This window comes from Eptesicus fuscus, chromosome 23, assembly GCF_027574615.1.
Source record: "Eptesicus fuscus isolate TK198812 chromosome 23, DD_ASM_mEF_20220401, whole genome shotgun sequence".
Taxonomy (NCBI): domain Eukaryota; kingdom Metazoa; phylum Chordata; class Mammalia; order Chiroptera; family Vespertilionidae; genus Eptesicus; species Eptesicus fuscus.
In genome coordinates, this window is record NC_072495.1 from 3,975,557 (window position 1) to 3,992,576 (window position 17,020).

Consider the following 17,020-nt stretch of genomic DNA (forward strand, 5'->3'; position numbering starts at 1 on the left):
CCTCTCCCTCCCTCTCTGAAATCAATAAAAATTAAAAATAAAAAAAAACAAAATAAGTTACAAAAGCTATAGTAATCAAAACAAGGAGGTACTGGCACAGAGACACAGACAGACGAGCCGAGGGGACAGAAAAGAGAACCAGAAATAAACCCTCACTAATATGGGCAAACGATCTTCGCCAAGGGCAGCAATGTGGAAGGGTAGCCTCCGACAAATGGCGTTAGGAAAACCTGACATCTGCATGCAGAAGAAGGAAGCCGGACCCTTACTGACACCATCACAAAAATTAGCTCAAAATGAATTAAAGACCTAGATTTAAGATCTGAAACTATGAAACTCCCGGAAGAAAACGTAGGGGAAAGCTTCATGGCGTTTGAGTTGGCAATAATTTCTTGGAACCGACATTAAAAAGTACAGGCAACAGCTGGCCGGCGTGGCTCAGTGGTTAAGCGTCGACCTAGGGACCAGGAAGTCACGGTTTGATTCCTGGTCAGGGCACATGCTGTGGGCTCAATCCCCAGTAGGGGGCGTTCAGGAGGCAGCTGATCAATGATTCTCATCATTGATGTTTCTATCTCTCTCTCCCTATCCCTTCTTCTCTGAAATCAATACCATATATATATGTAATTATATATAATTTTGGGGATACATATAATTTTTTTTAAGCACAGGCAACAAACACAAAATAGACATATGGGACTACTTCAAACGTGAAAACTTTTGTGCATTCAAGGACACAACAAAGTGAAAGGCAGTCTGAGGAACAGGAGAAAATATTTGCAAATCATCTGTCCGAGGAGAGGTTAATATCCAGAATATCTTTCTGTGGATGGACAAGAGAGGTAGAGAACGGATGCCGCTAGAAAAGTTAGGAGAGTCATAAAAATCCAGATGCTGAGGATGGTGACTCTGGGTGTGGAAAAGGGTGTAGGTACTTTGGTATGCTGCCTCAGTTTGCTCATCCGTAATAGCACTTGATAGCAGGCTAACCTGTGTAAAGCTCTCAGTACTCAAAGGATGTTTGCTGCTGCTCTTGTTGCTATTATTATTATTATTATTATTATTGTCATTATTATTAAAGAGAGCCCTGGACAAAAAGGCAGGCACACACAGGTTCAATTCCTATCTCCACCCGTCTCAAGCTGTGTAACTTAAGCAAGTTACCTAAGCTCTTTGGACCTGTTTTACCATCTGTAACTAGGGGAAGGTGATGGAACAGTAAAGGCTGGGCCAGAAGACTAAGGCTGAAAAACAATGTGTATAGAGCCCGTAGCACAGTGCCGGGCACACAGAAGCACTCACCAAACGGTAGCTGCTTTTAAGCATTTCCTGGAAGCAGGAACCTTGTCTTCTAGGGGCCGGGCCAGTGTGACCTTGCTGGGGTGTGGGTATGCCGTCACCTGAAGGAGCCAGAAGCTCTCCTGAGCTGTTTTTTCCACTGGAGCGTGTGCTTTTCCCAGGCTGGGAGAAGCCGTGTGGCACACACCTGTGCATGGAACCTGGGGCAGCAGAAGGTCATGGTACAGAGTGCAGGGGCTTGAGCAAAGCTCTCCACCTCTGTGTCCCCTGCAGAGGTTTGGACTGTCACCTTAGCCCGTCTCTTTCCAGGAACAGAATGTTCAATTGCATGTGGGAATTTGTGCAGCCTGCCTTTGTGGAAAGCCTCCAGCTGGCTGGGAGGGGGGACGGGGAGGGAGAAGGAGGGAAGTGGGGCAGGACTAACCCTCCTCTGGCCTCCAGGGGCTTTCCACACTCCCACCCACGACTACAATTCCCTGTCATGAGATGATATTGTGGTGTAAGCACCAGATCCAACTCACCTCTTGGTCCTGCTGTGTGACACTGGAGCAGTTCCTTAACCTCTCTGAGCCTCCATCGTCTTCTCTGTGAAATGGAGGTTGTAATTGGACCCACCTCAGAGGTCGGTGCCAGGTTCTCAGCATGGGACCTGGCAGCCTTAGCGCTCGGTTAAATGGTAGTTAGTACTCTTAGCCAGAGGGCTTGGTAGCACCAGCTGAGCCTCCCTCCCCAGACACCCCCACAGGAGTGCCTAGTCCTCTTTCCTTCTGACCCCAAAGAACCCACATGGGGACTTAGCATTCTGCTGGCCACGCCTTCCCTTTCCTTGAGCAGCGCCCCCCCGCCCACCCCCCCTCGCCCACCCCCCCTCGCCCCCACCCGCCTCTGCGACATCCTGCCCAGCTGTCCCATCGAACCTTCTGTGATGACAGAAATAGTCTCTGTCTGAGCCGCTAGCCGCATACATGTAGGGGCCGAACACTTGCAATGCCGCTAGAGCAGTGGTCGGCAAACTCATTAGTCAACAGAGCCCAATATCAACAGTGCAACGATTGAAATTTCTTTTGAGAGCCACATTTTTTAAACTTAAACTTCTTCTAACGCCACTTCTTCAAAATAGACTCGCCCAGGCCGTGGTATTTTGTGGAAGAGCCACACTCAAGGGGCCAAAGAGCCGCATGTGGCTCGCGAGCCACAGTTTGCCGACCACGGGGCTAGTGTAACTGAGAAAGAAACTGATGTTTAATATTATTTGATTGTAACGAATTGAAATAGCCCCTGTGGCTGGCTGATGGCTACCCTATTGGACAGATGTAGAAACGGATAAGGGACAGGTGGCGGGGGAAAACCCGAGGCCAAGGGGGGCAGAATCAGGCCTGAGCAAATCAGCCACTGCCCCTCTCCGGGCCTCAGTTTCCCCATCTGCCTACTCAGCGCTGCGAGTGTTCTCTCATCAGCCCGAGGGCCTTGCCTGGGGCTTGAGGTGAAACAGGGGGGCCCTTGCAGGTGGAGGACTTCGTCCTCGCCCTGCGCCTGTTTGCGGGGAGCACGAGGAGCCCGGGCCGAGCGGCCGCGGGTGGGCGAGGCCCATGGACTCAGCCAGCCCGCACGGCCATGTCTGGTCTCCCGAGCCGAGTCCCGGGGTCCCCCTCTGGACAGTGGCCAGGTGCACCCAGGATAGGAGAGGGTTCCACTGAAGGTGGCCGGTGATGAAAACGGCACTTTTCTCTGAGATCTTCCTCTCTCAACCCCCTCCCCTTACCCCCCAGCGGGATCAGGAGTCAAACATCAGGCGCATTCAGACAGAGGGGCCTCCCGGGGACACCTGGCTGTCCCAGAGGTCAAGGTCAGCAAGGACGAGGCAGTCTGAGGAACCGCCCCAGCCCAGCGGGGCCTAAGGGGACAGGACAACGGAAATGAGGTACTCTCTGGGACTGGATTCTGGAACAGAAAAAGGACATTTGAGCCCTGACCGGTTTGGCTCAGTGGACAGAGCGTCGGCCTGCGGACTGCAGGGTCCCGGGTTCGATTCTGGTCAAGGGCATGTACCTTGGTTTGCGGGCACATCCCCAGTAGGGGGGTATGCAGGAGGCAGCGGATCGATGTTTCTCTCTCGTGGATGTTTCTAACCCTCCCTTCCTCTCTGTAAAAAATCAATAAAATATATTTAAAAAAAAAAAAAGAAAAAATATTTGGTAAAAACCTAAAAACTAAGGAACTGTAAGTAAGCCGTGGGTTTGAGTTTATGAACACTACATTGGAGAGTAATAACATATCAATATTGGTTCATTAATCATAACAAATGTACTATACCGAGATAAAATGCTCATAAAATGTAAATAAAATTAAAACGGGGTTTGCCGCAGAGATCACATGGGAGCTCAATGGGAAAACACAAAGTAAACCAATTACAAAAGATTATGCATATGGTGTGAAATTTCCGGAAAGGTAGATCTAGAGAGACAGCAGCAGATCGTGGCTGTTGGGACGAGGGAGAGGGGGTGCTGTGGGGCAGGGTTCTGCCGGGGAGGGTGAGATGCTCGGGAACCCGGTCCAGGTGATGGTTGTCCCACACTGTGTGCAGGTACTAAATGCCACTGACTCATTCGGTTTAAAAATAAAATGGTTAATTTATGCTATGTGAAATTCACCCCCAAAGTGTTATGTTAGACATTTTTTAATATACATATTTTTATTGATTTCAGAGAGGAAGGGAGAGAGAGAGAGAGAAACATCAATGATGAGAGAGAATCATTGATCGGCTGGCTGCCTCTTGCACACTCCACACTGGGGATTGGGCCTGTAATCCAGGTATGTGCCCTGACCAGGAATTGATTAATAGGCTGATGCTCAACCACTGAGCCACGCCAGTTGGGCCATGTAGACATTTGATACAATAGTTCTGAAAACTTTTTCATTCTGTAAGTCTTTTGGGGGGTTTTCTTACAAACCCACAGTGGGGAATGGGGAGGGAGCTGGTACTGGTACAGTGGGGAAAAGAAAAGAAAACGAGTGCCTTAGAATCAGACATACCTAAGTTTGAGCCCCTCCTCTGCCATTTGCCGGCTGTGTGACCTGGAGCAAGTTACTTTACCTCTCTGAATCGGCTCCCTCACCGGCCAAGTGCGTGATTGATGGCACCATTCAACGGGACCCACAACTCAGACCCAGGCACATGAGAAGACATGGAGGCAACGCCAAGTTGATGGCGTTGGTGGCTTTGCCACCACCATCACCCCCAGCGATGAAGCTGGGCTGAGTGCCAAGGGGAGGGTAAGAGGGTCAAGATTCCAAGAAATGTGATTCCAGAAATAACCCCTTTCCTTAAAAAGTGCTGATGACGAATACATACACCTCTTACTGCCAGGGCTTACGTGCGTGCGGTCACCCAAAGCAGACAGACTCAAGGACAGCCCCAAGTCAGCAGGGAGCAGAGCAAACACTACAGCCTTATCTCGGGGCCCCGGGGTGACTATAAGGAGGCCGTTCTCAGATGGAGTCAGTCCTTTCCCGCTCATCAGTTTCACGACAGGATGAAACTCCTTGTGCTGGCTGCTCTGCTCACAGGTAGGCAAGTCTTTCCCGCTCCACCCACTTCTTGGGCTAAGATCTCACTCTTTTGGAACAGGGGTCACAGGTCACAGGGCTGGCCAGACCTGGACTCTTTTATTATTTTTATTTTATTTTAAATTAAAAATATTTTTATTGATTTCAGAGAGGAAGAGAGAGATAGAAACATCAATGATGAGAGAGAATCATTGATCGGCTGCCTCTTGCACACCCCTCCATGGGATCGAGCCCGCAACCTGCGCATGTGCCCTGATCGGGAATCGAACTGTGACCTCCCGGTTCATAGGTCGATGCTCAACCACTGAGCCATGCCGGCTGGGCCAGACTTGGAGTCTTTATTCAGAGCTCCCTGTGGGGCTTAAGAGCTCCCATATTGGGATTCCCTCAACTCCCCCCTCAAGCTGGCACCCTCCAACCTTCAGGTGTGAACTCAGGTAACCCCTCTCAAAAAGGCCCACCCTGTGCATCCAGGCGAACAAAGACCCCTCTTCTTTCTTTCTACCATGTTGCCTTGGTACAAGGTCCCATCTTCCCAGCACCTATCTTTGCTTGCAATTGGTATCTTGTTGATTTTGTTTTTTTTACCCCATCCCCACCCCCATCTACATGGGCTCTATGAGTGCAGAGATAGTGCTGTTTGCACCGTTGATTGAATGAATAAATGGAATCTGACACATTCCCATCTCATTCATCCATCATTCATTCATTCATTCATTCATTCAACACTGATGACATCAGAACCACCAAGGTATCAGACTGAGATGAGTGAGCCATGCTCCCTGTCGGAGGAACACACACATAGCAGCTTCATGCGGACTGGCCTCCGCAAAGACAGAGCTGGTGGGATCAGAGAGAGAGAGAACAGGGAAGCAGAGGAGGGTCCGGAGACGGGCCGTCACAGCCGGGCTACTCTGGCCTGAGCAGGCTCCAGGCTCCTGCTCCAGGACACGGGCTCTGCCGGCTGGGCTGCCGCATGGAGGCTGCTGTCGGGCAGGGTGACCAGCTGCCGCCCGCCCTCTGCCCTGGGGTCCAAGCACATGGCAGGGTGGGTCCAGTGTCACAGACCAAGGAAGAAAGGGCAAGGCAGGGGGCAAGGAGACAACAGTGGTGGCTGATTGAAACAGGACCCCAAAATCACGTCATGCCATCTTCTCTTTAGGGCACCAGATCTCACAGGCTCTGCAAATGGGGTGAAGGGATCCTGCTCCCCTGTGTCTAGGGGGCCAAGCTTAGACAAACACTCAGCCGGAGGCAGACTTTTTTAACTTCGTCAGTCGACATTTATGGAGCACCTACTGTGTGCCAAGAACTTTAATTCATGTACTGATGATTTCATTCATTTACCTCATCATATGTTTATTGAGTGTCTACTATGTGCCAGGCCCAATGTCAGGTCCTGCGGAATTAAAGCTCTGAGGCCTGTCCTCGAGTGACAGTCCTGTGAGAGGGCGGCGTTAACGAAGCAGAGTGCAGACTGTGGGAGGTACTATGCACAAAGAACAGGAAGAAAAGTGGCAGCAGGGGAGCCACGTAGCTTGGGCGGTCAGGACGGGCCTTTCGAGGAGGTGGCTTTTAAACCAGGACCTCCCAGCCTTTTAAAGTGAGACGACAAGTGTGCAGGCAGAGGGGGCAGCGGGTGTGTGGGCCTTGAGGCAGAACAAGAGGCTGTCCTGTTGAGGACGGAGGCCACAGAGGCCTCCTCACTTTCCTTACACTCCTGCCCCACCTCAGCCCACAGTCCCCCACGTAACCCCCTATTTTAGGTTCCTCTTACCCTGTTCCAATTTTTTCGCACTAGCACATTATCTGATCTCCTTTTTTGAAAAAAAAAAAAAAGTTTTTTATTGATTTCATAGAGGAAGGGAGAGGGAGAGAGAGATAGAAACATCAATGATGAGAGAGAATCATTGATCTGATAGGCTGCCTCCTGCATGCCCCCTACTGGGGGATCAAGCCTCAATCCAGGCATGTGCCCTTGACCGGAATCGAACCTGGGGCCCTTCGGTCAGCAGGCTGACGCTCTGTCCACTGCGCCTCACCGGCTGGGGCCTGATCTCCTTTTTTATTACGTTTATTGCTTATTGGCTTTCTCCCCGACTAGGATCTAAGCTCAATGAGGTTATAGACCTTTTACTTGTTCCCGGATGTAGCTCGAGCTCCTAGCCCACGGTAGGTGCTCAATAAGCGTTTGCGGAATAAATGATGGCGATAGTTTAAAACCATCCTCATTGGAAACATATGTTCACAAAAACTAGAACACAAATGGTAATGGCAGCACTACTGAGAACAGTGGAAAAGAGGGAACAACCCAAATGCCCACCAAATGACGAATGAACAAAACGTGGCCTGTACAGAGGAATGTGATTCAGCTACGGAAAGGAAGGAAGTACTAATACACATGTTACAGCATAAATGAACCTCAGAAACGTGATGCTAGTGAAAGGAGCCAGTCACAGAAGGTCACATGTGGTATGACTCCATTTATATGAAGTGTTCCGAGCAGGCGAATCCGTAGGGCAGAAAGCAGAATGGGGGTGCCGGAGGGAGGGGAGCTTTTGCTAATGGGTACAAGGTGTTCTTTGGGGGTGATAAAAGGTTCTGGCATTAGTGTGATATTTGCACAACTGTGAATTGTACACTGAATTGTGCCCTTTAAGTGGCTAACATAGTAAATTTTGTTATAGAAATATTTTAAAATATATTTTACTGATTTTTTTTTTTTTTACAGAGAGGAGGAGGGAGGGATAGAGAGAAACATTGATGAGAGAGAAACATCGATCAGCTGCCTCCTGCACACTCCCTACTGGGTATGTGCCCGCAACCAAGGTACATGCCCTTGACCAGAATCGAACCCGGGACCCTTGAGTCCGCAGGCCGACGCTCTATCCACTGAGCCAAACCGGTTGGGCTATATACATATTTTTTCATTTAAACTGATTGATTTGAGACAGAGAAAGAGAGAAACATAGATCTTTTGTTCCATATATTTATGCACTCATTCATTGGTTGATTCTTGTATGTGCCCTGACCAGAGATTAAACCCACAACCTTGGCTGTGGGACGACACTCTAACCAACTGAACTACCCGGCCAGGGCCTGTTATGTGACTTTCATCTCAATTTACAACTATATCTATATTTTTTTTAAGTTTTCATTAAGAAGTCCGTAGTCGCTTTGCCAGGTTTCTGTGTCCAGCTGTGTTCCGAGGAGGCAGCTGCCAGCGGTCAGAGGGGTCTGGGGGGGCCTGAGAGCGCAGGCTGGCCGGCCGTGAGCCCCAGGCCGCTGCAGGGCCCACAGAGACGAACTTGAACCCGGCTGTCTTCTTGCAGTGTGTGCCGCCGAGGGCGGCATCGGCACGCGGGCGGTGTGGCAGTTCCGCAACATGATCAAGTGCACGATGCCTGAGAGCGACCCCTTGAAAGATTACAACAACTACGGCTGCTACTGCGGCCTGGGCGGGTCCGGCACCCCTGTGGACGAACTGGACAAGTGAGTGCTCGATCTGCAGGGGGGTGGGGGGGGGGGGGGGGGGGCATGAGCCAAGGACCCCCACGAGGAAGCACAGGAAGGGGATTGCAGACTTGCTAAGGTCAACATATCTTCACCTCCTGTCATGTCAGCAAATGTTCAGGACTCTAAATGCAACGCTCACTGTTGGGGATGGGACGCAGAATGCGGGGCTGTGAGGTAGTGGGGGCGGCTGCCCTCTAGTGGCAGGACATTGCCACACACACCATCGCAGCGATGACTCCATGGGCATCTTCAGAATATATGATCCGACAGTCTTCCTGCAACCACTTTTTTTAAAAAAATATATTTTATTGATTTTTTACAGAGAGGAAGGGAGAGGGATAGAGAGCTAGAAACATCGATGAGAGAGAAACATCGACCAGCTGCCTCCTGCACACCTCCTACTGGGGATGTGCCGCAACCAATGTACATGCCCTTGACCAGAATCGAACCTGGGACCCTTCAGTCCGCAGGCCGACGCTCTATCCACTGAGCCAAACCGGTTTCGGCTGCAACCACTTTTTAAATCGCCTTCAATAAACACGAGAAAAGGCCTTACACTTCTTCAAGCCACAAAACCCAAACCTCCCGGAGCCTGTCAGATAAAACATCCCCCCCTGTTCCTGAGAGAGCAGGTGCGGGCGGACCTGCTGCCCCCGCACCCGCTCCTGCCTCAGCTCTTCCCCCTCCTCCACCCCCAGGTGCTGCCAGATACACGACCGCTGCTACGACCAAGCCAAGAAGCTGGACACCTGCAAATTCCTCCTGGACAACCCCTACACCAAAAGCTACTCGTACAAATGCTCCGGCTCAGAGATCACCTGCAGCAGTACGTTCACCCCCTTGTTGGCTTGTAGGCCCTCAGTGGGCCGGAGGGGACACAATAGTGCTAATGGCCACCATTTGGTGATCAATTACTTCGTGCCAGGAACTGTACCATTGTGATCCCCATTTTACAGATGAGGAAACTAAGGCTCGTAAAGAGTGTTTGGCTATTGAACACAGGTCTGTATGACTCAAAAGCCTCCGCTCTTAACTGCCATGTTATACTGTTTTATTATTTCATAAAGGAGCCCAGAAGTAGCATTTATTAGGTTCTTATTACACGCCAGGTGCTAGGTGAGGCGTGTGTGTGTGAGGTAGGTTTTATTAGCCCCATTTTACAGGTCAGGAAGCTGAAGCTCCAAAATAGCCACTTGTCCAAAAATCACACAGCTCAGTGGCCGGCTAACATCTGAACCCCGCTGCTTCTTTCCTCGAAGTCTCTGGTTTCAACCAGTAAGTGACGCAGCTCCCTCCATAAGGCAGCTCTGAGGAGCGGACAGCTGAAAGGTGTTGTTGCTACTGTACAAACATCAAAATAACCACCATTCCAGTCCAAAGGTGCCACGGAAAACGTTACCCAGAACCCCAACACCGTCAGAAGGAACGTGGCATGCCTCCGGTTCATCTCTCTGAATTGTGGGATCAAACCCACAGCCGTGGCGTATGGGGACAACGCGGTAACCAACTGAGCTGGGTCCCACTTTCTGTTGCAGAGACAGAAAATAAAGAGAAAACGTAAATACATTCGATGTTGAGAAGTGTTGTAGAGAAAAGAAAGCAGAGAGAGAAGAAAATATATTAGGCCCAGCCAGCGTGGCTCAGTGGTTGAGCCAGGAAGTCACAGTTCCATTCCCGGTCAGGGCACATGCCCGGGTTGCAGGCTCGATCCCCAGTGTGGGTTGAGCAGGAGGCAACTGGTCAATGATTCTCTCTCATCACTGATGTTTCTATCTCTCTCCCCCTCTCCCTTCCTCTCTAAAATATATTTAAAAATAAAATATATTGGAAATATTTCCACATATAGACATAATTATTTTAAATGTCTGTATAATATTCTATTATTTTTTAAATATGAGCTTTAACATAGAGAAACTGGCTTACTAAACTTCACTAAGTTGAAATTTAAAATACTTTGCTGCCTTAAGTGTATGCTTTAGGGTTTTCCATATGGTTTATAACGGCCTACCTGTGTTATCAGAGGTCTGTAGCTATATGGGTGCGAAATAGACAAGACTTTCCCAAAGGCAGCGCTCACACCTAGGATCACCAGATAAACGCAGGTTGCCCAGTTCAATTTGACTTTGAAATAGACAACAAGCAATTTTTTAGTCTACGTCCCAAACCTTGCATTCATTGTTTATCTGAAACTCTGGCATTTTAATTGCTTAATCTGTCAGCCCTAAACTTGCACCAATGGAATGGCCACTGGATTATGCCCGTTACTTTTTCCTGCCCCTGGGTTGTAGACAGCAGGCTCCGCCTTGGCTCAGGCCTCTCCGCTTGCTCTTTTCCAGGCAAAAACAAGCCCTGCCAGGCCTTCATCTGCGAATGCGACCGCAACGCCGCCATCTGCTTCTCCAAGGCCCCTTACAACAAGGAGCACAAGAACCTGGACAGCAAGTTCTGTCAGGACTGAGCCTCTGTACCCGTTCCCCTGTGCCTCCGCCTTACGCTGTGCCCTCCAGTAAAGCACCTTGTTGAAAGGCTCGCGTTTGGAGATTGTTTTATTCTCTGACTCTGAGACGACTGGGCCTCTTCCCAGTCCTTCCTGAGCGCCCTTCTCCAGCCTTGGAAGGTGAATCACTCGGATATTTATTTCCAGCAAGTGAGCACCCTGAGGCCTGAGTACTGACGAACAACCCCTGAGGGTTTACTCTGTGCCCGGACTGCGTGTCTCAGATTCCCTGGGATGCCCTAAGACCGTGGTCGGCAAACTGCGGCTCGCGAGCCACATGCGGCTCTTTGGCCCCTTGAGTGTGGCTCTTCCACAAAATACCACGGCCTGGGCGAGTCTATTTTGAAGAAGTGGCGTTAGAAGAAGTTTAAGTTTAAAAAATGTGGCTCTCAACAGAAATTTCAATCGCTGTCCTGTTGATATTTGGCTCTGTTGACTAATGAGTTTGCCGACCACTGCCCTAAGGTTTTGACACCGTTAGTAAATCCTCCTTTTCTAAGCCACCACTCAATAGGAGAGGCCACTTGCCCAGAGCCATGCAAAGGAAGTAGCAAAGATGGGATTTGAACCCAGCGAGCCCGAGAGAACACACACTCTTCCCCACCCGCCACCCCGCCTGAAGCAGTGAGCTCTTGTTTCAGTCCCAGCCTGGTCTCTCCTCTCATTTTTCTGCCTCTATTTTCAACCATGTAAAACCATTTTTCCTACAACTTTTTTCTTTTCTAAGCCCTACAAAGACTTTACCACACTCTACAAGTTGATTTTTACATTGCGGTCATCAAACATAATATACAGCCCTAGCTGGTTTGGCTCAGCGGATAGAGCGTCAGCCTGTGGACTGAAGGGTCCCAGGTTCGATTCTGGTCAAGGGCACATGCCCGGGTTTCGGGCTTGATCCCCAGTAGGGGGCATTCAGAAGACAGCCAGTCAATGATTCTCTCTCATCATTGATGTTTCTATCTCTCTCTCCCTCTCCTTTCCTCTCTGAAATAAAAAAATATATACTTAAAAAACAATAAACAATAACAGCTTCTACTTCTAGGTCATTTACTCCATATCACTCTGTGCTAAGGGCTTTCCACATCCCACCTCATTCAATATTCAAACCGGCTCTGTGAGGTCGATATTATTGCCCCCATTTTATGGATGAGAAGCTATAAACTCAGAGAAGTCACTCCCCTGTGATCACACAACTGGCATAGTCAGGATTTGACCAGACCTGCCTGGCGGCAATGCCTGAGCTCTTAACCACTAAGCCAACTTTCTCCACTAGGATTTATGGCTACATTCGCATGGAAATTCACCAGGTAGAGTGGGGAGGGGAAAGAAGAAAACTGAATTAGAAAAGCAAAACTGAGAAAGGACAATAAAGACGATGAGAAGCCACCACTGAGCAATGTTAAACCACGGGAGGCTGACAGAACAGCAGCCGCTGCCGGGTGTGGTGGGCAGCAAAGAAGTGTGTCTGTCTCTTCAAGAAGGGAGTACGTGTGGGTCTGTCTTTGGGCCCAGTTTCTCCCTCATTTCATTCATCCATTCAATGGGAAACAACGGCGAGCCCTCCCACCCCCCTTAGGAAGGAAGAAAGGTGAGATTATTAGGAGACTACTTATTCCCACTCTTTTCTTTACAATTATAAAGCAAACAACAGAGAGAAGAGAGTCACCTGAGTACTCAAGCTGGACTCTAAAAATATCCTCTGACGTAAAAACCTTCATTTTTTCATTATCTCAAGGACTGGGGGGGGGGGGGGGGGAGGGAGAGAGAGAGAGAGAGAGAGAGAGAGAGAGAGAGAGAGAGGGAGAGAGAGAGAGAAACAAGTGCTCGTTACTGGAAACGGAATATGGGAAACTTACAACAGTGGCTGGGATGATTTAAATGACTAAATAATTAAATATACTGCACTGAGAGTAATTCGCAGTCGGGATTATAGCATGGCGTTAGATAGGAGCCACAGCGCTCAGCACACCTCACACGCTCATTAACTGTTTAATGGAGGGACAGTGTGGGGCAATGGTTTGCTGCAGTCGAAGACTAAACCACGTGGCCGTATTTACCTTTTCATCCACGTGATCCTCCGCGCCCAACCCTGTCCATCCGCCAGCCACACCCCGGGGCTGGAGGGATTTCGGGGTAGAAAATGTGATTGGACACTTTCTGGGCACGTGGCTCTCCGTGCCTCTTTCCTATTGGTGAACAGGTCCCGCTTCCGGCCTCCCTGCGCACCTCCCAGGCTCAGGCCCCGCCCCTCCCGGGTGGCGGACCCGCGCCAGCGCAGGCGCAGTGGTTGGCTGCGTCCTCTAGGTGGCGTCCCAGGAAGGTGAGGCCCCAGGAGGACCGAGTGGCGGGTTGAGTGCGAGAAGGCGGCGGACACACGAGGGTGAGGTCCCGCTTCCCGGCGGGCCTGGCCTCGCTGGGTCTCGCACCCACCGCGCGTTCGCCCCGCCTCCCCCAGGTCCCGCCCGCTTCCAGCTGGTAACGCCTTCATGGCTTTCACCCCGGGGAAGGCAAAAGGGGGCTGGGAAAGTGGGGGGCTGGGAACCTAAGGGGGCGGGAGGGAAGAATGGCGAGGGGCGAGGGAATTTTGGGCGGAGCCAAGGGCCTTTGGGGCGTCCCAAGTCCACACTTGAATGCTCACCCCCACCTTCAAGCTTTTTTTTTTTTAAAGGTGAAGGTATTTGCAGGTTTGACCTCCATGCTTTTGCATTTGTTGTTCTCTCCGTTTGGGATGCTCCCCCCTTCCCCCCGCCAGGTGAATGCTTATTCATCTCAGGGGACCTAGTTTGGGGACTTCTGGAAGTTTCCTGTGCCTTGCCCGTCTTCCCTCCCAAAGTCCGGGTTTCCGCAGCCGTAAAGAGGGAGAGTGAGCTCAGAACTGGACGGACCTGACTGGTCGCCCCAGGTGACGTTTGGGCAAGTTACATAAGCTTCAGGATCATCATCTTTCAGAAGAAGTAATAGTGCGTAGGATCATGGATAGATAGGGTTGGTTGTAAAAACTAGGTGAATCAATGCATTGTAAAATGCTTCCTACCGTGTTTGTTGTGTAGTAAATGTTTAATCAATATGATTTTCCCAACGGAATGGAGAAGGAAGCATATTCACTTACTTTCTTTAGAAAGGCTTATTACATCAAGACTTTAGTACTTTAGCCCTAGCTGGTTTGGATCAGTGGATAGGGCAGCAGCCAGGACTGAAGGGTCCTGGGTTTGATTCAAGTCAAGGGCACATGCCCTGGTTGCAGCTCAATCCCCAGTGTGGGGTGTGCAGGAAGCAGCCAATCAATGATTCGCTCTCATCATTGATGTTTCTATCTCTCTCTCCCTCTCCCTTCCTCTCTGAAATCAATAAAATCCTATATAATAAAAGGCTAATATGCAAATTGACCGAATGGGGGAACATCTGATCGCTATGATGTGCACTGACCACCAGGGGGCAGACGCTCAATGCAGGAGCTGCCCCCTGGTGGTCAGTGCACTCCCACAGGGGGAGCACCGCTCAGCCAGAAGCCAGCTCACAGCTGGCGAGCACAGCTGCCATGGCGGGAGCCTCTCCCAACTCCGCGGCAACTCTACCGAGCGGCCAGCGGCAGCAGGTGCAACGGGCTGGGAGGCGAGCGGCACAGCGCCTGGCACCGATTCGGGCTCTTCCCTGGCCACCTGCCGCTTGGTGCACTGCTACATCCCCCAAGGGGTCCTGGATTGCAAGGGGGCGGGGCCGGGCTGAGGGACAAACACACCCACCAATGCATGAATTTTGTGCACCGGGCCTCTAGTATATATATTTATATATAAATATATATAATATATATTTTTTAAAATAATAATAATAAAACTTTTGCCCTAGCTGGTTTGGCTCAGTGGATAGAGCGTCAGCCTGCGGACTGAAGGGTCCCGGGTTCAATTCCAGTCAAGGGCACATGCCCAGGTTGTGGGCTCAATCCCCAGTGGGGGGTGTGCAGGAGGCAGCCCATCAATGATTCTCATCATTGATGTTTCTCTCTCTCTCCCTCTTCCTTCCTCTCTGAAATCAATAAAAAAATAAAAATAAAATAAAACTTTTGTACTTTAAAAAACAAACAAACAGGTACACAAAGGGAAATGTGGTTCTGGAGAGAGTCCTGTGATTCTCGTTAGAGGAGTCACTGGGGCACAAAGGGTTGGCAGGTATGACGGCTTTCCTTTCCACCCTCCTCCATATCCTCACGACAGTGGCTGACATCTACTGTGCGCCAGGCACTGCTGTGAGCTTCACACGCATCACTGCCCTGCTTAAGCTTCATAGCAGCCCAAGGAGGGAGCTCCTCTTATCACCACTGACAAAGCGACTGGAGGCTAGATAAAGCAACTTGCCCACGTTCACCTAACTTGTAAGAGATACATGGAAATCCAAGTCTGTCGATCCATGCTGTACCCCTGTCCTAATAAACTGAGAGGGAAAAACTGCTCTCCATTTTCGGATGAGTTTAACTTTTCCTCGTGAAGTAGAAATCCGTTTCGTGGGGGAAAATGAAATGCAGAGTCTGGGTTGTAGAGCCCCATCTTGAACCTCGGCCAGGATAGCATGTCTGGAATTAACTAATCTCTGGTGGCCACCTCTGCCAGTCCCAGCAGCAGGGTGACCAGCTCATCCAGGTGTGAGCACTCAAAGTCCTGCATCTCAGGGAACCCCTCAGTAGGGGGCAGTCTGGGACAGGTCACCTGACCCAGGAGTATTGAATTTCTAATCAGTCCTTCCTTTGACTGTCTCAGGAAAAGTGTTCACTGAAGACTGACCGTCATGTGCACCCCAGCATCTCCTGTGAAGTTAATGCCTACTGAGCTCACGTACAATGCTTCACACGGCCCTCGGGATGTGGTGTGCTCAGTAAGGCTATTGTTTAAGGGGGAGGCGAGAGAGGATATGCAGTTTATGACAGCATGAAAAAGAAAACGAGCTGAAACCGGTTTGGCTCAGTGGATAGAGCGTCAGCCTGTGGACTGAAGGGTCCCAGGTTCGATTCCGGTCAGGGGCATGTACCTTGGTTGCGGGCACATCCCCAGTGGGGGGTGGTGCAGGAGGCAGCTGATCGATGTTTCTCTCTCATCAATGTTTCTAACTAGCTCTCTCTCTTCCTCTCTGTAAAAAATCAAAATAAAATATATTTTTAAAAAAGAAAAAGAAAACGAGTTAGTGGGAAGGTTCCAGTGTTATGTTCCTCTTTGCCTTTGTGACTCCTACTTACTAAAGCCATGAGAGCAGAGCAGAAATGTGGGAGCAGCTGAGGGAGAGCCTGGCCAAAAGTCACGTCCAAAGCAGGGCTTATGCAGCTAGAACCAGGTGACCAGGGCAGTGACCAACTGGGAGTGTCACTAGAAGATGTTTGTTATTCCAGCCGAGGGCACTTAGCGTGGACTAGGGACTGCCATGCTGGAGGGAAGCTAAAGATGTAAAGTGAGGAGACCTGAGAACCAGCTTCAGGAAATATCAAGTTCCTCTGGAGACAAATGTTTTGGAAAGAATTCCATCTCGGGAGGAAATGTGAACAGGAGGAGCATTCCTCAGGCCCTCACTGGGTCTGGTGAAGCATGCCAACATTGGGTGTGCGAGCCTGCCCTCTCTCCCTGGCAGCCTCACCTCCTCTCCACGCCCCACGTTGAACCATCCCTGGTCCCCTGGCCAGGCACACTGCTGGCTTCTGCTGCTACTCCAGGCTGACTTCTTTCTAACCATCATCTTCCAACGAGTCTTGTTGAAAAGGAGAAGAACCGGGAGGGCCCAGCTGGTTGGGTTTCATGCACCCACAGGTTGCCGCCCGTTCGATTCCGGGTCAGGGCACAGGCCGGGTTGCAGGCTCGATCCTCAGTAGGGGGCGTGCAGGAGGCAGCTGATGGATGTTTGGCTCTCACATTGATGTTTCTCTCCCTCTCCTCTCTTCTCTAGAAGTCAGTTAAAAAAAAAAAAAAGAATTGCGAGGAAAATCTCCTTGGATTCTAGTCCTGGCTCTGAAACTACATACTATGGCCTTAGGTAAGTCTGGATCTTAATTTCCTCAAAAAGGAATGGGGGTGGACTAAATTGTCTCGTTCTGTCATTCCATGCATGACTATCATTTCAGGTGTAGAGTAAGGGTGAGGGAGATAGCACACCCTCTGTGAGCCA

General features: G+C 50.2%; 1 protein-coding gene across 1 annotated transcript; it reads left to right on the forward strand.

The window, feature by feature from the left end:
- Positions 1-4,832: 4,832 nt before the first annotated feature.
- Positions 4,833-10,840, forward strand: PLA2G1B (phospholipase A2 group IB). The gene is made up of 4 exons (XM_054712800.1): positions 4,833-4,866; positions 8,199-8,358; positions 9,081-9,208; positions 10,719-10,840. Exons 1-4 carry the CDS (start codon positions 4,833-4,835, stop codon positions 10,838-10,840), a joined length of 444 nt encoding a protein of 147 aa, XP_054568775.1.
- The last annotated feature ends 6,180 nt before the right edge of the window (positions 10,841-17,020 follow it).